Here is a 22,525-nt window from a genome sequence, read left to right as displayed (position 1 = left end):
ACTGGTAACAACTTGATCGTAACTAGTGGGAATAACCCAATTTATATGTTAATTTTGTATAGTAATTGAGATTATAATCCAAAAAGTAATTGCTGGATCTCGTTTTTTTAATAATAGCCTACTAGTATGGCGTTTTTTGTTCGTATATAAATAAACATTTAAACTACGTGACTGTTTTTTATTCCCATTTCTTCCATAAATACTAATCTATAAAACCGTATATTCGGTGTTTTTGTTGGTATACGTTTTTTTACACTAGCACGCTAGTCGAAAATCTGGTCAAATTCATAATTTTTCCTAGTATACTAACCAAAAAGGCCGAATAGCTGTTATAGGGTCTTTTAACTTAGGATCTCAAGTGCGAATTATTCATTGGTACTAAGCAAAAAGGCAGCATGTGACATATACGGCGTTTTTACCTAGTTTCTACTTCGGAACTAAGTTAGAACGCCGCATAACGCATGTTTACCGCCTTCTTGACTAGTACGACCTACTCATTTTTAAGCTTAATATTAATTTAAAGTGTTTTTTATAAAATAAAAAAAACTGAGCTGTTTAGAAACATACTATAAATACCTAAAATAAGTACATATATATACCTACCACATACAAAAAGAAAAAATGGAAAAAGTTTTACCGTTTCGTAGAAATTCAAGAAAGATGGTTGGGTTGGTTTTTTGCGATTATCTCGAAACTAGCTTTTGTCGAAAAACTGCCTTTTAGACTAGGACGGCAGTGTAGTACTCGTACCTAGGTATTGTAGGGACTTTAACAGACACAACTTTGCCAATAAGCCAGCCGATAATGTGCGCGCGTCAATTCGTAACTAATTTAATTAAGACCCGCCAGGTGGCGCCACCGGCGGGCTGACGATTCAATTAAAACTCCAAATAGTCACCGGTGAGGTAGCTAATGTTTGACAACTTTATTGAAACTACAGTGCTTCTTTTGATATTAGCAGATTTATAATCCAGCGAGCAAGCGCAAAGCGCTAGCAATGCGTCTCCGTTTCCATCACCTTGGTCAAAAATGCTTTCATATATCCGGTTGTAGCTCGCGTTTCTGAACCGGTTCTCGTGAAATCTTGTGAGCAGGTTCTATGTGTAAAAAAAACCATCATAGTGAAGTCATGGAGATTCACCTAGTTTCATAATTCACAGGTTCAGATTTATTATATTTGATAACATGACTCTTTTTTTAACTAACCTATTACCTCTGTACAGTGGCTGCAATAAAAGCTAAAATTTACGTCACTAAATGCATAAATATGTTCAGCAGTGGACGTCTTTTTTTTTTTCAAAAAAATAAAATTAAAAAAAGTGGACGTCTTCAAACGTCGTCAAAGTGGCTGAGATGATGATGATGATGATGAAATGCATAAATTAATACGTTTTGAACTCAATAAAAAATGAAGTTAACGTGTGGTGGGAATATAGTGTATATTCAAACCGTCCGGTAAAAGGTTTAGTTCTCGAATATCGGGTCGCTCCAGCAAATCGGATTGATTTCGCTGTCGGTCTCTCCCGACCTACTCTTAATCGCCGGGTGCCAGTTAGCAAGTGCACATCCGACTGACCCGACCGCAGCTAAGCGAGGCTTGGGTGATATTCTGCCAGTTCGGCCTCTTTTGTACTTGAACTATTTCTTGTATATGTCTGCCGTATGGGGTATCAAGCCATCGAATCGTAATGATGATAGTTGTCTTAAAGTGCTGTGATCGTAAGACTGCCATTCCACTGAGCACGAGATGAACAGAGATGAAAGGAGTGGTGCAGGAATCAACCAATACTATTGTAATCCACATATTTTCTCTGTTCCGCTGGATTACAATGGTTGATTTCCGCACGTCTCCTCTCATCTCCACTTATCACCGCCTCATATCACTTGAAATATTACAGTAATACAAATAAAATGAAAAAAAAAATAAGCCAGAGACTTTCACTTTTTCACTTCAGATAGGATGCATTATTTAAGAATAACTTACCCCAAACTAAGTAAAGTACCTACTAATTTTATTACTACTATGAGTGACCGGATTTTTTTTCAAATAGTTACAAACTTACAAAATTAGTTGTGAATATCCGGGAAGTTAAAAACGGCCCTAAATAAAACCGCATGAAAAACACTGCAATTTAGTTGCGTGCATAAAAAAGTATATCAATTTTGATCTTTCCGACATTTGTAAAACAGCTTTATTGCTGAAAAGAAGTCGTAAAAAGTGGCCGCAAAATGCTCCGAGTTGCTATGAAATATTTTAGATGCTCGAGTATATTTAGAGTACTTTTGCAAGTCTTCAAGTCAGGGGTTCCGAGGAATCCCGAACAATGGGGATGTTTTTGGACGAAACTGGAAGAACTACAAATGAGTTGTGGAACTTTTATTGAGAATCAGTCGAGCGCTAACCGTGAGTGCTTCTCGGGGGTTTTTGTAATGATTCGTTGTTCAACGATGCGAAGTGAGAAAGTTTGAAGCGGTTTTCATCAACGACTTTTCATTAAAATTTGGGATTGTCAATTTATACGTCGACATCGATAGAATTAATGACATAATCTTTGGAAACATTCAGACATTTACAGGCTAATACCTACTTCAATATGTACGAGTATTGATCCTGACTGTCCCTGGTAGAACAGATACCTAATATGAATTTAGGAAGGTGTTTGTGTGAAAGTGTAAAAATTTTGCAAGGACGTATGACAGGAAGTTTGTGTATGAATTATGGGCACCAATACCAAAAGGATGATTCCTCCCCTCTGTTCATACATCAAACACGTTTTGACATACATATAGCCTCGAAATGCCCCTCGTACTTTTACAAGTACAAAATTTAATTCGAGTTTTGAACTCTTATATATATAGTAATTAAGAAAGTCCCAGATTCAAATGCATTTTCTTATTTGGTTAAGTTCCCGTCAGCCGCGGCTAGTCGTAATGTATCAGTGTGTAAATCTCCTGCTGTGTGTAGTCGAAGTAACGTGTATATGTGTTCGCAGGGTGTGCTGCGCGAGCTGGAACAGAAGAAGCCACAGCTGGACGAGCTGCTCCATACTGCCGAGAGTCTTAAGGGCACCGAGAACCGGCAACAGCTCCATGGCAAAGGTCAGTCACTCTTCTTTATTAATAGGAAGTCGTGTTCAGCGAGAGGAAGTCAGTAGATCGTATGTAGAATTTAAGAGATTACCGCGTTGGCGTATAAATCTAAGGGCCGATACAGACGGACTGCTACTTGACTGCAATATTTATGGTAACTGCACGGTAACGGCAGGTCATCGTCATATTCTTATTCCCTAGTTTTTTTGTTGTTTTTATGTCTTATATAGAATTTTCAGCACTTTCCCTAACAGGTTAGGAAGTAGCGATGAGGCTTGGATTATAGATAACATTGGATCTGGCATTTTAAAGGGCTATAGCTACTTCCATTAAGCCTCATCAAATCCAATAAATAGTGATAATGTGTAAATAAAACGAGAAATCTGTACGGTTACCAAATTTTTTGTCGTGTGGCTGGTCTAAGTTTAACAGTTATCAATAGAGTTGATTATTATATGGCTTGGTATGTGTTAAAGCCAAAATGATTTTAGTACGAGTATAGTGGCAAAAGTTCACTTTTAACTGTTTGAAATAGAAATCCGTTTTATATATCGCAAGAAGCTGTATCGTTGTCAAACAGAGTGTGAAGTAAGCAGGCTGTTATCACTAGATCCTTTGTCATCTTATCAGTCTTGCGGCTTTGTTCTGAACTTATCCAATACCGGTTAATCCATTTGCCAATGTTTTCTTGTGGGTGGGCTTCTGAGCTGATCGAAATCGGGAAATAAATATGTTACCAATATCTTATAGGTTAGGCTTTTATTTGGCATCTAGAGTAATTCGCAGTCAGATATTTATTTTCTTTACAAAATTCAGATATGTTTCACAAAATTCTGTTATCAATATGTTTTACCAAAGAATGATTATAAAAAAAGGTAACAAATCTAAGAGCCTGAGAGCAGAAATAAATGGTGCTACACGGCGCCATATGTTTTGAGGTACCTGAGCTGTAATTGGATAGTCATATTTTAACAATCACAGTTATCGTAATATAATTTATGGACCCGCACAGCGAAATATTTTTCAAACTCGCAGCACGAATTTGTTTTTAAAATTCTTGCAAATGAAATGAGTCTTTGTTTTTAATGAAATACAGTACTTTTCCTTTCTCAGCAATTTTCAAATCAAGCCCACTATAGTTCGTTTTTTTTAGCATTAGAAAGAACTTGCAAGAAGGTAAGCGATCTTGACATGTCTTTTAATTGAAAAATGCTTTTTAAAAACCAAAAACTATTACTTATGAAAGCAGAAGAACACAAATGATTGTATTAAATTCATAATTGTTACATATTTGCCGTAACTTATTTTTAAAATGTGTTTTTCAATTAAAAGACACATCAAGATTGTTTACCTTTTTTCTAATGCTAAAAAAAACGAGGTATAGATGACAATAATAAATCTACAAACTGCCATGCAGGTATTTCATAACTTTTGATTTAGTAGCTCTATTTATTTGCACGAACACTATTGAAATCGAAAGCTTTACAAGGGAATAACATGGATAAATGGATGTCAGAGTTCCGTTTTTCCTTATAGGACGCAGAGGCATATAAAATAAATACTTTGAACGTGGCGTGGGATTATTGTTCAAGGTTCGAAGTGATTTTATTGGTTTTGAGGCACTCCACGTGGTTGGACAACTGGACACCCATTGTGTTGATAAGTTACTTGTGTTATATTCTAATAATTCTGATTTCGCAAGGACTCGTGATTTAGACCGTGCTTCATCGAAAAACACATAAATACGAAAAGCTGATTCAGTACATAGATACGGTGGGCGGTTATATCTTGGAAATCTTGGAATATAAGTACATTTTTTGTACAAAAATAATTTACGCAATCAAAAAATAATTTTTAATACAGTTGCTCGTAGCTGTTTAGCGTGCGGAAAGTTGGTTATCTCGAACTAGTGCTTTTTACTTTTCCAATTTTTTTAATTTTATACTTGTTCCAATTCACGACTACTTATTGATGAGTGTTAATATTAGTTTCCTTTAAACGTCGTAATCAGCATAAAAACCTACCGTTAATGTAAGAATACGAAAAATATTACATATTTCATATTTAATTACTTACCTCTTCATCATTATAACACGTTTATTTTTTAATATTCAATATTGAAAATTCCGTTCTTAATAAGTTGACTGAATGGAACGGAATAGCTGCCAAACGCCCATAGATATAATATACTAAAAGACGACGTCTAACCGAGCTGTCACTGTTACCACTTTTGTTTAGTGTACGATTAACAATTCTTATTTTTTCGCAACTGTATTAAAAAACGTCGTTCGATACACGTGCGGAAATGTCATTCTTCACTCGTCCCGAGTCTTGCCACTCGCCTGCGGCTCGTGGCAAGATATCTCGGTACTCGTGAAGTAATGACATACCTTCCGCACTAGCATCGAAATGTACTATTCTGAGTTGAATATTTCCAATGACTTGACATCGTTCCGCTCTTGTTATCGTAATCAATATTAGCTGTCAAATGCTAAGCACGATTTTTTGCTAGACTTTACACCTCTTCTATCAATACTCTTTGGTAACTATATTGGTATTAGGTCCGTTCTCTACTGCTATAGTTATTGATGCCGCTAGTATGAACATTCGGGCACTTAATGTTCACTCGGAACCTTTACGATATGCTAATGAACTTAATTGTAACATATTGTTCTTGTATACTATTATAATATTCGTAACAGGCTCGAGGAATGTTATTACTTAGAATAATTGTGTGCTTTATATAGTTTGGCGATTGTTACAACAAAAGACAATATCAGTGCAAGCACTTACTTATATTTAAACTACATCGAGCGAGTGAGAAGAACTGAGATCAATGTCAATACAATACCAGATTGTTGAAGTAGGAATGCCACCTTCGGGCTTATCGGACTGCAATCAAAAGCTATTGCGTTTCGATCCTTGTTCCAAATTACCTGTGAGCTTCGAACACATGAATAAAATAACAATAAATCACACGGCACGAATAAGCGACAGTATAATCGCCGATTTGTACGTGATTTAAAAAAAAAACTTCTATTTAAAATTAAAAAATTGGATGTAGTGTAGCGAAAAGGATTTATCCTCAAGAATTTGTCATCTAAATTAATAAACGTTTTATTTATAGATTTTTCTTTAAATCACGTCCCAATGTAAGCTCAAACTTACTTTTGATTTTGCAAAAGAAAAATAGTGTTTTAATTTTTAAGGTCACTGTAGGTATATTCAAACATTTTGTTATGGATAGTTAAAAACCTGTTTTGAAGAATGGTACAATAAAACCGGATTTTGTCTTGAATAACAAATTAAAATCTGTACTAGGTACGTAAAGACAAACCTAAATTTTATACAGAACGCACACTTTTGAATCAATCCTTCACTATGTTCCAACATTATAAAATAATGAAAAGCGAAATATATTCTTGTTAAAAAAGTTGTTAACGTATTTTTGAGCCACTTTGTTGCCTTTGTACGCATTAACTTCGCATGTAAAAGAACCCGAAAGAACCCCTCGTTCGCTCTCGACTCGAGAGTCGACCTTCAATCCTCAAGATACGTTTTTCTTCAAATTCTCAGAGCGTATAGTTCTCCAATCACAGATCTGTTAATACTGCTAGACGGAGCTTATAGCCCGTGGTCACTATACTGTAGTGCGCTTACGTAAATATTTTATGAATTTAGTTACCGTTCAATTAAGTTGCGTCTTAATTAAGCACTTAGACTAGGTATGTAGAATATATCTTGATTATATTTTTGCAATTGGAATACCTCTGGCTTTGGAGTTGTTGGAGTACACTCGGTTTTTAACCCTTAATCAAACGGAACACTTTTTATGAGATTTTTGAAAACTAAGAATGGTTTTTAGGTAATTTGGGTGCGTAGATTACGAAAAAATATATAAAAAGAATTTTAGTGGGGGGGAAAGGAGGGTTTTGCGGTGGGAAATAATTTCCCGTTATCCGTTACGGAATAGCAAATTTTGAATGAAGTGGGAAATAGTTTCCCATTGTCCGATACGGTTACGAACTTTTTACTAATTAGTAGCTCCCCCCGGCTTTGCTTGGAATTCAAGTATGATCCTTTAACGTTGTCTTCAAAAATCAAAGAAATAAATAAAAGAAAAAAGAAAACAAAAACAGGCACAGATTTTTTTGTGCAACAGGCAAATGGGCATATATTTTTATTTATGGAAACCAATTAAAATTTAGGTGGAGAACAAACACTGGGAAATAATTTCCCACTTGATAAAACCTACCAATTTTTTTGTAAATCGTACTTTCAGGAACAAACAATGGGAAATAATTACCCACTTACTAAAACCTTAAAATCTTGGCTAAATCATATCGTTATCACAATTCCTTTCAAGCAAAACACAGGAAAAATAAGTCTAGTTTATGATAGTATTCAGTGTATGCACTTACAAGATTTTTTTTCGTACTTAACCTCAAAACACTAAAAAAATTGTCGTTATTGCAAAAAAAATCACAACAACTGACATTGACTTTGACGTATGGTCACAAATGGCGGCCATTAGAAAAGTGTTGCCATTTTTCAAATTCAAAATGTTACTAAGATTTTAAATCTGTATGGTTGCTGGTATCGCTGAGTGCTGCCTTTAAAAAGATAAAAAATATTTTGTAAATTAAAATGAAGTGGGAAATAATTTCCCGATATTCGATTAAGGGTTAATAGCCTATTTGAGTGTCCCACTGCTGGTTCTCCATAATTCCCGATTTCGCGCTTCTTCCGGTTAGTTGTAACGGAAGGTGACAGTCATTTCGCCATCTTCGCCTGACCCTGCCCCGCCCACGCTTCTCTACCTGGTGTCTTATTTAATTATTAAACGAGTAAGTATGAAAAATGCATTATTATATTTTATATTTTAATCACATTAGTGACACATATCAAACCAGTAAACTATACAGAGCAGCCTAGGTACGGTTTTTTGCTTTACAATCTATCTGCACAGTAGGTACTTAGTTGTTTTCGTGAATGCAGTCTTACTAAAACTATGCGAAGTCTGCTAGAGGTACATAGTCTGCGTCCAATCTTACTCACCCTCATTACGCTGTCCTTACTCGAGAGCCCTTTGCCATCCTCTACAATCTGAATTCTACCTTAAACTCACCAGGTTTAGGTTAAAAATAGCTTGGCGGTGCAACGTATGGAAATTTCGCTAATCCTCAGAAAAGTAAAATGTGCTGTTGTGAATGCAAATGGCTTCATCTTGGCCTTTAATTAATGAGTGTCTGGATGGGATTGGAATTTTTAAGTGTTGTTAATTAATTACTGGAATAAGTTGGGAAATGAAAGGCATTCTGTTTAGTAATGGCCATAACAATAGCAATAGAAAGGAAGTAAAGTAGAGAAGTTTTAAAAAGTTGTGGTACAGTCAGCATCAATAGGTACTCGTAGTAGCAAATAAAAGAACGCTTCAATTTTTTTACATATACAATAGAACCCGAACTAATTGGGGCCGAGTATAAGAAGTTTGGATGTTAATGTCGCCTGTCATACAATTACGGTCCTTCTGTTATATTGTACAAGTACCTAGCAAAAAGCAGTCAAATTAACTGCGGCCTTACCTACCTCCCTCGGGTACAAAGGGTTAAATCTACGCAAATCGGCCATTATGAAAGATCCACTCAAAATCCGAGCCCTGGACCCTGCGCCGCACCACAATATATCAAACTTCCCTCTGATACACGCGATGGATGGGCTCATGCAAAAGTTACCAAGTGTTTTATTTACAGGTAATTATAAATTATCTTCTTCTTTTTCCTCGCGTTATCCCGGCATTTTGTCATGGCTTATAGGAGTCTGATGTCCGCTTGACAAATAATCCCAAGAATTAACGTAGGTACAACTTTTTACGAAAGACCTTCCAACCTAGAGGGAAACTAGGCCTCATTGGGACCAGTCCGGTTTACTCACGATAGGTGATTATAAATATTAAACTGTTAAATCTACGCAAATCGGCTATTGATGAAAGATCTACTCGAAATCCCATCCCCTGGGCCACAACATAATATATCAAACTTCCCCTAGTTCATCTCATGCCCGCGATGGATAAGCTCATGCAAAACTACCAATTTGTTTCAACTCAGAATAATGCCCGAATAATAATTAGAATAATATTAAAAGCCCGGATTGCTAAATGTTACGTTTCTCTATTTCGTACATTAATTCAGCAAATTAACAGAAAATTTATTGGCTACGGCATAAAATCGTCCAGATGTCCGGTCCGCGCATTACGCGGCTTTGTGCCTGTGTCTATTGTTTGACACCTCGCAATCCAAAATGGCGGCCCACCCCTTTAATAAGAATAAACCTTACAGTTAGTATTTAGGTCAATCATTGAAAACATTGCTACGAAGTAAAATCTCAGAGCATGCTTGTGTGAATAAATAACACTTAGAGGATTTTAGAACTAAGAATTTTGTTTTATTTTGATTAAGTTCATCTCGCCCACAATTTTGAATACACTAGGCTTTATTCATAAACGCCTGTCAAATCTAACAAACAGTTGATAATAGTGTAATAGTGTAAGTCTTGTACTTTTACAATGTTGTTTTTTACGATGCTGATAACAAATAATTTATAAATTACAACCAATAATAAATACAACATCAGACAAGTTTAACGCTAAACTTAAACATACATATAAACTAAAATAGATATATCATACACTAAAGTAAAAGTGACCAAGTCCACCGACGTTTTTATTTAGCGTATGATGTCTATTTCAGTTTAAAATTTTATATATTATAGTAGTGTGACGACTTAAAAACACGAATCAAAATATTTTTTCATAAAAATAATTTTGATTTGATCTCTAGTTGGTTAAACATACAAACTTAGATCCTTTTCTCAAACACTGAGCATTGCTCAAGTGAAGTTATTTTTGTAACAAAATCTGTATTTCCATTAACTCTGATGAATAGGCCTTTCTAACAAAATTTCTCGCACGATTTTCCTCCTTGTCTAAATAAACCCACAATAAAATTGTGTAAAAATGCAATGTCAATAAATTATGGTCTTTCCTGGCCCCCCTACATTTGTTTACTAAGAGCCTCCCCCTGCTCCCCTCCCCGCACCGCAAAATTTATGTCTTCTTATTAAAGCCACGACACGAGTAATGACGAATATTTCCTGTCTGTAGATCAACATGGGCATTGGGCAATGGATTGCTTTCACAAGACACTTACTTATCACGTACTTAACTTTACTTAGTTATTTGTAAAAATGCAGCCAAAATGGTCGTGTGAGATCAAAACTAAATTCGCACAAAATATGGGCTATCTTAGTGCAAAACATTAATGGAAACTTACACAGATTACCTACTCAGCACATTCGCCACGCACAGCATTGGTGAGGGTTAAAATGAAAAATAAAAAATACTTGTATTCCTAATGGCTACAGATTTTTTTTTTTTTTTTTTATTATGAATGGGCTTACTCATGGCCACAGACTAGCCGAGGCGTAGACGTGGCCTACGATGGAGCGAGCTCGCCCAGAAGGTGCCTGTTCACTCTTGATTTGAAGGTTGCCGGGTTATAAGAACACGGAAATATAGACGCCGGCAAGGAATTCCATTCCTTGGCAGTGCGCATAAGGAAAGTAGAAGCAAAGCGCTTCGTGCGAATTGGTGGAATATCTACCAAGTAAGGATGGAAACCGGCCGTGCGTCTAAAAGTCCGATGGTAGAATGGGGACGGTGGAATAAGCTCGTGTAGCTCTTGGGCACACTCCCCGAAGTGCAACCTGTAGAATACCGACAGGCTGGCGACTTTCCGCCGATGGGCCAAAGACTGAAGCTTAGCCGTTAGCTTCTTGTCGCCAATCATCCTCCTGGCTCCTGGCTTTTTAAATGCTCTTTAAAAGGTTTAAAACAAGCAAAAATTAAAGCCTTTCAAAGATAAGTAGACTAAAATAATATAATTGAAGTGGGTTTTTAAAAGGCGCGCCTAATCGTCCGTTCCCGTTTTAAGTGGATAAGCAAAATAACAATAAAAAAAAAAAAAAAAAATATTATAGGACATTCTTACACAGCACTGATTTAAACTTTCACGATTATTAAACATTATCAAACTGCACAACGGGACTTAATCGCGTATTTAAGTTTTAAGATTTACCTCCGACGTTTCGAGGACGGCGTTGTCCCCGTGGTCTCGGAGAAGACTGGCTCAAGTTGACATCAACATCTTCTAGCCGCGCGAGTTTTTCGAACTACCCGCACTTGGTCTTGTTTATCAGACCTCGCCGTCCTCGAAACGTCGGAGGTAAATCTTAAAACTTAAATACGCGATTAAGTCCCGTTGTGCAGTTTGATAATTCTTACTCAGATTGACTAAGTTCCACAGTAAGCTCAAGAAGGCTTGACAATATACTTACATACCTACTACTGTGTAGGTATATATATGCATATAGAAATAAGTAAGCACAGTGTGCTTATTTATATCTCTGTGCTTGATTACATATTTAAAATACATATCGAAGTGTCAAGAAAGGGCGTTTTCTTTCACATTTGATCCTGTTTTTAGCAGCATAATTTTATTTAATTTCCGTGAAGAAATCTGTAAGTACATTGAATTTGATCTAAGTAGTACAAAGTATACCTACATGCTATTTCATGAATCAGCGCTAAGATCTAGGACATCTAGGTAATACTTTCATCAGTTTACCTAAAGTGTAGACAAATAATCCCTCTTCCTCGGCTCTGAATAAATTGAATCAATTTCGTCCTCCCGGCGGACTTGGCCCCATTAAACACCCCCCGTTCTAAAACAAACCCTGCGCTTTACGTCATTAAATTCAATTTTCTTTATCTCGTGTCACGGGATCGACACCACGTTACCGCTAAGCTATTTAGTGCCCTATATCTATTGTGATAAGGTTGATTAAATCTAGAAACGTTGATGGAAATAAGTCGTTATAGCATTGATGCACTCTGGAGCTATTGCACATCACTTGCAAGCTAATTTATACTCTATTTAAACGAAGTTATGGTTCGATTTTGCTTGACGGATAAATGGAGTTAAGCCATTTTGGCGTTGAACCCTCGAGGCGCTGCATGCGACACTTGATTGGACTAGTAATTAAAATGCCCTTTGAAAGTTATTATTAGAAAATAAAAACTGGCAAAGACGGAGTTCTCCTAATAAGAAAAGTTACTGTTTGTCTATTCATTTTGTCATGATGTCTTTTGCAGTTTTTTATTTTAATTATTTTTATACACGAAAAAAGCTGTTTGATGTTGTTTGCGTTCTTTAGAGTACCTAACTTTATACAAAAAAATTACCAAATATCACGCTAGATGGGGCTGAAGTACATCCATAACACGAACCGTAAAATAAGACCTCATTATAACTATTCAAGAACGATAGGGATATTGTTCTTTCTTGAAATCATTTACTAATAAACTTCTGTAACTTCATCACGATAAGAATGTACTTTATTAAGCATGTGTACCTAAATAAGCTCTGTCATAAGGTTTTATTAAATCGTTTTACTTCTTTAAATGACGTCTTGATAATAGAGGCTTTGTTTAGATATTTATGCATTAAGCACTTTGACTGCTTCGATATCTCTAATGGCGTCTGTGCCTTAAAGAAATAACTTCCAAAACAAATGTAATCATATTGAGCTTGAAGCGCCGCAGCGGGCGACGATTTACATTCTAATCGCAAAGCTCCCATAATTGGATTACAAACCATAATCACATCAGAGCGAGTTTACGGGGCCTTTTTACGCGGCACTCCACAAAAGCTGGATTACAATAAGAATGGAATCGAATCAGAATCCTAATTAGCATTGTAATTTGAAACGGGCCGTATTAAATAGAATTGTGGTTTATGAATTATGATTTGGTAATACAGCTTGTATTATTTAAAAACCGCTTAGCAACCAACCTCTAGATTGATTTTCCTAAATGTAAGCGATACGGGGAAGCCTATAATTGTCTTGAAAGTTATATTGGTTCAATTATTCTGTTGACCACCCTTGACATGGAAAAAAGTTACACGGATGATGTCTACACGGACGGAAGGTTTCGGTGATAAGCGCCCATCAACGCGATCTTACGATCTTCTGGGTCTTATCAAAACCATAACAACCTATGTTTATTCTTCTAAACTTGTGCCATTTTTTGCGTAATGCGCAAAATAGATATGTATATCCAATGCATCCATATCGTCCTTGAAACATGATTCTGGGATACAACGACAGCGTCTATTAATGATTTTTTTTATAATATCGAGACAACTCTGAGCTTTTTGAGTTAAAATTATCCTATATCATACTAAACTTAATTTCGTCCTAATGCGTTTAATAAAACGCTTAGTTTGTATTCATAAATTTAAACTATCCAGTGCCTAATTGGTCCTTTTCATACATTTGAAAACTAACTCAAAATCTCGTCTAAACAGGCAAACACTAACCTAACTAAACTAAACCTCAACCTTTTAAACCCTGGATTAAACAATTTAAACAACTGTTATTTAAAAAACGTTTATGAAAGAACATTGAATAATATAACGTTACTATCCCTCGTAGCTCCTGAGGTAGCATGAATTAGCTGTTATCGTAAAATAGGCTTTAAACGCTTGATTTAAGGTTCTATGCGTGTAGATGTAGAGCGTGGCGTAGAGGGGTTACGCCGTAGACGTCTACGCTCGGAGACGCAGAGGGAACCATATAATATGATTTACATTGAATATTAAAATGTATCTTTAGACGATTTTGTCAGGGGTTTAGAAGCATTATTAACGTGATGAATTTGGTAAATAAATGTTATTCGTAAGTTTATGTTTCTTGGTTGGTTTGGCTTTTTAATTCTGAAAATAATCCTGATACCAAAATAGGTAGGGTGCACAGACTTAAATATACCCTAGATGACGCAAATGCATCTACTTCGCGTGTCCGAACCCAGACCAAGCGTCGAGGTTGGCCGTCGCTATTGACATTCCACGCGCGCCAGTAGTTGCAGCCGGTAGTCCGTAAAAAATTAAAAAATTGCTCTTTGCGTGATAATTAACTGCAACAACCCAAAAATTGCAAGCACCCAAGGGCAAGGACATATTTCCTATCAAATGTACGTAATTTTAAAATTATATTATGCGTAAATTAATTTTAAAACATTTTATTAAGATTCCAAATTGTGAGTCCAATAATATACCTAAGTAACTATAGATTAACGTTACAAAACTATATTTACATTACATTGCGCGTTTACTTTGAGCGTTTGATCTGACGTTGTGAGTTAAGAAACGATGAATATCGGAACTAGCGATACTGTCGCTCATCGCTTCGACTTCGTGGTACAGGCCGTTCATCATTCGTCTGTCAAATTTAGCGACTAGTGTTGTTCGTTCTACCGATCGCGTCTAATAATCGATTTTAATCGATATCGGACATATGAATGATATTAACTATTAAAAAAAACTATTAGTAGTTGTTGTTGATAAAAAAAATCATGTGCTAATTTTACATGACACCTTAAAAAAGAAGGGTAATTTAACCACATACTATTATATATGTGCCTATACGTTTAGTAGGGTTATACATTTCTATTGTATTAAAAAAACTTTCATTATTTTTGTTTTCCATATGATCCAGTCAAAGATTTTGAAAATACCAGTTTCATTGAAGGAAAAAGTTGGGAAGAAGGTCATTCGTCTGTTTTTATCATTCATCTGTCTTTATCATTCGTCTGTCAGAAAATCGATGTCATTCAAGACAATCGATTTGTGATTTTTGGCTTGGTTCGCGGGGGAGCGGGGAGTGAACGAGCGAGACCGCAGATATAAAATCTATGAGTATGAGCAAGACAGTTGAATCGTAGAGGGCAGAGGGGCATTGGTGTCTTAAAATCGGTTAGGATTTCCCATCACTAAATTGCGGCTGTGACGTCACAGTAGGTGGTAAAAAGACGGCACGCTTGGTTTCAATACAAATCGTGACATTTGCTTCATCTAGGGTATATTTAAGTCTGTGGTAGGGTGATTCGCCAGTAACTGGCCACTGTTAGTAATTGGCCACCAAATGAATTCTATTCACATATAAACAGAAATCATTTTAGTATAAGGTTTCAATAACGGGCAGCCTTCAATAACTAGCCGCTTTATACTAAAATGAATTCTGTTTATATGTGAATAGAATTCATTTTTAATTTAGGGCGGCCAGTTACTAAAACCGGTCGTTACTGGGGAATAACCCTATGTCTTCAAATTGTGGAAATTTCAAGCCAAAAAATATTGTTTGTCCGTTGTCAATGAGGCGTGAATATTGTCTTATCGCGAATAAATATCGCCCTTATTGACTGCCTACAAAATTGGTAGCGTCACAATTTGTTTCAAACTGTGACATAAGAATTTTTTGAAATGGAAATATTTGTTTGAAACTGTCACCAATTCGTAATACACATATTTCCTTATATCATATTAAGTATATTTAAGGCCTGTTAACTGACCGAGACAAAATTTCATCAATAGATTTTTACATGACTCAACAATTCGTCCAGTGGACAGAAGGCCTAACAGCTATGGTTACTTGGTTAGGTCAAGTGTTGTAAGTTACGGAGTGGCCACCGAACAAACACCGCTAATGGCGCAGGCGGCGCGCCGGCCGCGCCTCTACGTACGAGGACCATCCATACCCGTCACAAGTGCTGATCGTTCATGCTTCTTTTTGCTATACACATAAGGTCTACTATCGGTCAAATGCTGTTAGTACTCGTACAGTCAGCAGCAGAAGTTGCTAAGGGGGCCGGGTGTTCAAAATGATCTCGACGCCACTGTATTGTTAAGACAATAAGAGCGTGTCAAGGTAATATTGAACACCTCACCCGCTTAGTTACTTCTGCTGCTGACTGTACTTAACTGGTAAACTTGCAGCATGTCACGGGCTTTACTATACCTTATTGCAATGTTGCCCTCCTAAGCTAAAAAGCGGTATGTGCATTAAATGTTCATTGAAAATACTTCCTTTTAGCTTAGGAGGGCAGAATGGGATAAAATGTACGCTATACAATAACGCTAGTCGAGAGGACATGTGTATCGTACAGGCCAATTCGAACGTACACTGACATCAGAATGATATATAGTTATCGTGCATTTTGCTCTTACGTGTCAATACACGCCAGTGCGCGAGCGAGACGCAAGATAATTAAATAACATTGTCCAAATATTCTAATGTCCTACGTTAGAATTGGTCTATTTGGTCTGGTAGCAACTGATTTTTAGAAATACGAGTAAGTTTAAAATATCTCCGACGTTTTAGAGACCGACATAACGTAACGACGTATAAGAAAAATATTTATAAGAAGAGTTCACAATTTCGTGACTAACTCAAACAGAAACTCAAATTTTCATCTTGAACATTTCAGTCCAAAAGTATTGACAATGAAATATTTTCAGCGCTTTTTCGCTCAACTTCCGTGTGCTGACTGTACTGAGGGTTGCAAGAATCTAATTTACTCGGTTACTTTTCCTATTATTGCCCTCATACGGCTTTCTCGATCGGAGTTCGATGGGACCCCTGTACCCTTACCACGAGTTTGCCGCGGGCGTAGTCGATATTCTTTCTTCTTTGTCGTATTCTCATGGCTGAGAGACGTGATAACTATGGACACTCTTTACCAGTGCTCTCTATGCCGCTCTATGCCCGATATGCTGGGGCCCGGCGTATGCTATGATCGCAGAGTCGCTATAGGTAGTAGTAGCTATACTATCCCCAAACCAAAACGACGACCGCCATCGTCAGTGTGCTTTGCGGATAGTACAGCGGTTATGTAAACATACTTCGGACTTATCCACCTGAAGTCGATGTGCACACAGGGAACGTTTTCATATTATTAGGGTCAAATTTAGTCAACCACAAAAATTCATTTGAACTAAGTGTAAACAATTTTGTTGAAATTGTTGAACTTATTTTCGCATTTAGTATTCTTCTATAATAAGATCTTGAAACGGAAATACAATTCGCGATAATTTTTATAAATTTTATCAACTTTTCATAACTGACCCAATGAAAAAATCTATTAAATTTATTTTTGGAAAATGTCTTGTGCAACTCTCCCTTATCCATCCTCCGTAAGAATATCAGGTCGGGTGAGTAGCTGTCACTAGTGACTGTGATCGCGGTAAACTCATGGTAGAGGTACTATGGAGGAAAGTCGGTTATAACTATCGACATATGGGGTCGTAACGATCACGACCTCGGCCACATCGCCTCGAGGACGGATACATTCAATCTCATAAATATACTTAGCAAGTGTACTACTGTACTTAAACATAGATCTACGCCTGTTTGAGGTTGGGAGGTTGCTGTAACTAGCAGTGGCGGCGCGTCCATAAAAGCCGATTCCCACCGGCTTGCCTGTTTTTGGACGTTTGAGCAGAGTTGTAAAGGAAAAAGCCAAATTAGCCCCGGCTTGCTTATGGATATGTTTGACGCGCCGCCATTGGTAACTAGGTACATTTATGGGGGTATATGTATCTATGTATTTCTTTGGCAACGATAATGGTGCAAAAATCGTAGGATCAATGACAATCGAATGTAAATTTGGCGTATAAACTCATTGAGCAAGAATAAAACTAAATGTGGTTACCATAGGAACACGCCAAACCTTAATTTTGTTCTAAAAGCGGTCGTACTATTAGAAAGAGATGCACTCTACGAGGTTTTGTCTTTTATTAATGACATTGGAACAACGGCTAGTCGAGGAAAATTGGTAAGCCCTTGGCCTGTTTATATGTTTGTTTTGTATTTACACATACTAAATGTAAAACATGACCTTAGGCCGATACAGACGGGCTGCAACCCGATTACAATGTGAATAGGAACTGCACGGCGACTGCATCATGCCAACTGCGACGTCGGAGTGCAGTTCCTATAATACAAGTTGCAGTCCGTCTCTACCGGCCCTTAACACTCCATAACTGTAACAAGTATGAAAAATTCAAGTCAAAGGCTGTATAATTAATAATTTTATTCATCTCTATTTCCACATTATAGTGTCCACCTGGTTGTTTATCATAATATTCATAACTTTAAACTGACGTCGGGGGACGTGTTGAAACTATGCGCCAACTTTCTTTGCGTCATTATTTACGTACATTTTTAAAGCCACTACTATACTTGGAAAGCGGTCTGTCAAGATGCCAACACGATTAGATATCATCTTGTGTTGAAATCTTTTAAACATACTTACTTACTATATTAAGCCTTTGCCTAAAGGTTGATTGGTAGAGTATGCCTTATTGAATTTAGATCGCCTTTTAATTGTCGTTCTCATGAAGATTAATAGGTATTTAAATAAATGACTTGTTCTAGACGTTTATGCGATATTGTTATTTATAATGTGCATTTTGAACGTTTCTAATAGACTTATCGGTCAACATTTAATTAATTATTAACGCATTCACTGCCCGGGGGCGTGGCCTAGGAACAAACTTGTATGACGGTGAACGCACATGTGCGTTGGGGGCAGTGAATGTGTTAAAGAAGTAATAAGTAATCCAACAGTAGATAACTTCAGACAACAATAACATTACGATAGCTATTGTGGAATCCCGAGCTCCGAAGAGATTAAAAGTCTAGGATTACGGGCAAATAATTCTCAGGTAAAGTTAAAGTATTGTTGCAAGTCTTGATGAAAGAAACTGGCAAGAAATATCGAAGTTCGATAGCCGTTGAGTGAGTTGATTGGAGAATGTCGATAAAGTCAGACAGGTCAAATAAAACAGTGCATTAACTATGTGTTTTGATCGTAACTGCTTTTCTTTTTGTAAATAAAATACCGAAATATTTCTCTACTGTTTACGCAATTGCTTGTTGTTTTTGAATCAGTTTTATTATATAAAATAATACCTATTCCACGAAAAACATATAATAAGAAAGAAAGGTGGCTTAATGGAGAAAATAACTAAGAGTGGGTGTCAATATATACTCGTAAGCTAACAATTTATGAAGCTCAAGACTCAACTACATTAATGTTAATTATCATTTTCAAATATTATGTTCTTGTAAATTACTAAAGTTTCGATATATCCATCTTAAACTCAGAATATTTATCTCTCGCTCCAAGTTTCACCGAAAGGTACCTATTGCAAGAAATATCGAACTGGAACTGAAAGCCGAATTTCCTATCGGTACGCCCGCCACTGCCGCCAGGCAGTGACTGTAGCGGTATATTATAAGAAAACATCTCGACTTGCCACAATACAATACATTCCAAGAACACACAATATCGATTATGGATTATATACAGTCAAACTCAAAAATACCTAAAGGATCCGACTATGCATCTAAAATATCTACCATTCTCTAATTATCAAAAGTGTATCGGCCGGATTCGAACTTTAACTTTTCTACAGATAAGTAATTTATAGAACACATGGAATGAAACAGATATTTTTATAAGGGTTTTTAACGTCCTGAACAAACAAATCTCTATTACTAGGTGACGATATATGTACAGCATACATAAATAAATGTTGCACACCTATTAGTGAAGAAGAAATTGCTCATCATCATTGAAATAAATACTTTTGCCGAGATTAAATCCAGAACCACCGGCATAGCAAGCGATGCCACGACCAATAGACAAAAGTGGCTATAAAGCAACCATTACCTATCTATTTAGGTTCCACTAAAACTAATGACGACACCAATTACTTCTCCTCTATTTACCTTTTTCAAAAACCATCCCCTATTGTCACCTAGCCACAAATCAAGACGCATTATCGCAAGCGTGATCGTTAACCCATTTCCCGCGGGCGGGGCGGGGCGGGCGGGGCACGGAGGAGGCAGTCGCCGCCCGCCCGCCCAGCCGGCCGCACGCCGCCCGGGGAACCACGAGGCCTATAACTACATATCAGAGCTTTTAGTGTTATTCTAGTGTAAGGTGTAAGCATATAGCAACGAGTGAGTGTTGTGTTGAAGTGATGTTTGCGGGTCGTCAGTTAAGTGGTTGCCGGCGTTTGTAGACGCCGGCTGGTTGTGCTTATGGGCTGGGACAACCAAAACAAGCTATCGAGAGCCGGCTGATATGTCTACTGTTGTATGAAGTCGAAGTGATTAATCCATATGTGTTTCAAAGCAATTATTTTTCTTAGAGATATTGTTAAATCATCTCTAACATTGATGTGCAATTATTTTTTAGGTTAGGCTAGGTGTGTATTTTTTTGCTGATCGTTTAAATATCAGCAGGTTATATTTATGTCACTTCTTTTGAATTAATAAAAAATTGACATTATAGCTCTTGGAACGCCAAAATCTTTAAATTCGTCTTGATTTGTTGTACGTAAAGCGCCAATAACGCTTACAAGTGTACGCCGTTAAAGTCATATTCTGTCAAATGAGGTTAATGTCAGCAAGTTTGGATCTATGACATTGGCGTGTGCGTGAAAGTTTTGATTATGAAAAGTCTTGAAGGGTCCACACGATTATACGTGAAGATTTCATAAATCCGTAATTAAATGCTGGCAGACAAAAATACTTATGTCACTAGAAACAGTAACATCAAAACTTAATCATGACTATGTAATAGACAGCTAACAATCTTTATTAGCCCTTGAAGACGTATGTCTCCGATCGATATGGTTTTCAAGGCTGTCCGTTCTATCACCTGAGCTCATCAGGTGACGTCCCGTCTGCGAGTCGAAAGGAACCCTGAGGCGGCGAGACATAGGAGTAGTGACAGTGACCGATGGTAAAATATGTTACCTACCCTTTAGCGGCCCACCATACAAGAACATTTGACAGACAAATTTGAATTAATGGTATTAGAAATAGAGTTAATTTTGCTTTGCCAAAATGGTTCAAAATGGTATTAGGACATTGAACCTCAAGAGGCTACAGCATAGTACACGTACTTTCTACCTAAAGAAAAAAAATTTGAAACTCGCGAATAATACTTTAAAAACAAGTTATAATCGGCGATTACTTTTGCATAAAATTTATTAGAGTCGGACTACGCTAAATCTGCATGGCATTTGCAATGACAAAGTTAGGCTATGTCTTCATTAATATCAAATTTCTATGAAAATATGACGGTTATAATGAAACTCCCTCAGTTGGTTCGGTTCAAGACGATGTAAAATTAGCTTAGATGGACGTTAATAGTATACTTAATGCTAAACCCCCCTACCGCCATTATCATTGATCTCAAGGATCGATTTTCAGACAAACACAATCCTTCGATCTATATTTCATTTCATCATTCTTTTAATAAGGTAGAAGTACAAGTGCTCGACGCTGCACTAGTATTCGACATGGGCACTTTATGTCAAAGTGACAAGGATTAAATATGAATACAGAAAATTCTTCGTCGTTCAAATTTAACCTATATTACTTTGACATAAAGTCGAATACTAGTGCAGCGTCGAGCACTATAGTACTTCTACCTTAAATTGCAGGAGAAAAATTAGATCATCTCACTAATTTTCATGGATAAGTAATTCATTGTCGTATGCCGAGTGAGCTATGGGCCAAGATTACCACAGAGTGGCAGCCCAGCTCAAAAAGGAGATTTTGGCAGACCACGTCGGCGATGGCGAGACAAGCTAAACTCCTTTTAAAAGAATGGCCGAAGACTGCTCAAAACCGGGAAGAATGGACAAAACGGGGGGAGGCCTTTGCCCAGCAGTGGGACACAACAGGCTCTGAATAATAAAGTAATTTAAATCAAATTCATACCCGTTATTACTATTAAAACATACCTCCGCCTTTTAATGGTTAGTCGACATCTTTTTGGCAAAATACAATTATGGAATAAAGGAAACAAACACAAATAAAACAAAGAGCTTTCAAACATCCTCTAAAAGCCTAGTGGAGAAAACAAAAGGAACCCCTTGACTACGCCCCCTAAATACTGTCTGTGCCTAAAGCGTAGGGTGGACTCCAAAAGTATGCACCGATGATGAAAGAAAACTTCAATTCATGAGGGAAATAGATTGTAATCTCGAATACCTGCTGACTATACATGGGTGATTTTGGAGTTGTGGTTCCGAAAGACAAAAATGTATTAAGATGGACATACCGAACAAGGTTTGCTATGGTCCTATATGAAAATCGTAAAAATAAAGTTCCCGGGCCCCGGGCCTCTACGTTTCATCTACTTCGAGCCAAGATGTCTATTAGACTTTTTTCTCATGATTTCTGGATTTCTCTCATGGGGAAATTTGTTTAGTACCTATGACCATCATAACACATTTTCGACATTCAGGACCATGACCCCAAAATCATCCGATGTGTGCTTGATGCATCTCAGGATGTAGTTTTAAGAGTGTGCACCAATAATAGAAACGAAATTGCTCGCCAAAATACACATATTTACGAGTTGAAGCTCATCGAATGTCAAAACACTCGAACGTCTGCTCAGAGGCGATTTTATGACGATGAGAAACATAAAACTACGTAGTTGGAACCCATC

General features: G+C 37.0%; 1 protein-coding gene across 1 annotated transcript in view; it reads left to right on the top strand.

The window, feature by feature from the left end:
- The window catches only part of LOC134668449 (dystrophin-like), a 301,938-nt gene that overhangs the window by 167,661 nt on the left and 111,752 nt on the right, over positions 1-22,525 (top strand). Inside the window, exon 41 of the mRNA XM_063525939.1 lies at positions 2,994-3,099. Within this exon, the coding sequence (XP_063382009.1) occupies positions 2,994-3,099 (106 nt within the window). The remainder of the gene's footprint in view (positions 1-2,993; positions 3,100-22,525) is intronic.

The sequence above is a fragment of the Cydia fagiglandana genome, chromosome 1 (genome assembly GCF_963556715.1).
Source record: "Cydia fagiglandana chromosome 1, ilCydFagi1.1, whole genome shotgun sequence".
Classification (NCBI taxonomy): Eukaryota; Metazoa; Arthropoda; class Insecta; order Lepidoptera; family Tortricidae; genus Cydia; species Cydia fagiglandana.
This window is presented reverse-complemented; position numbering and strand designations above follow the sequence as displayed.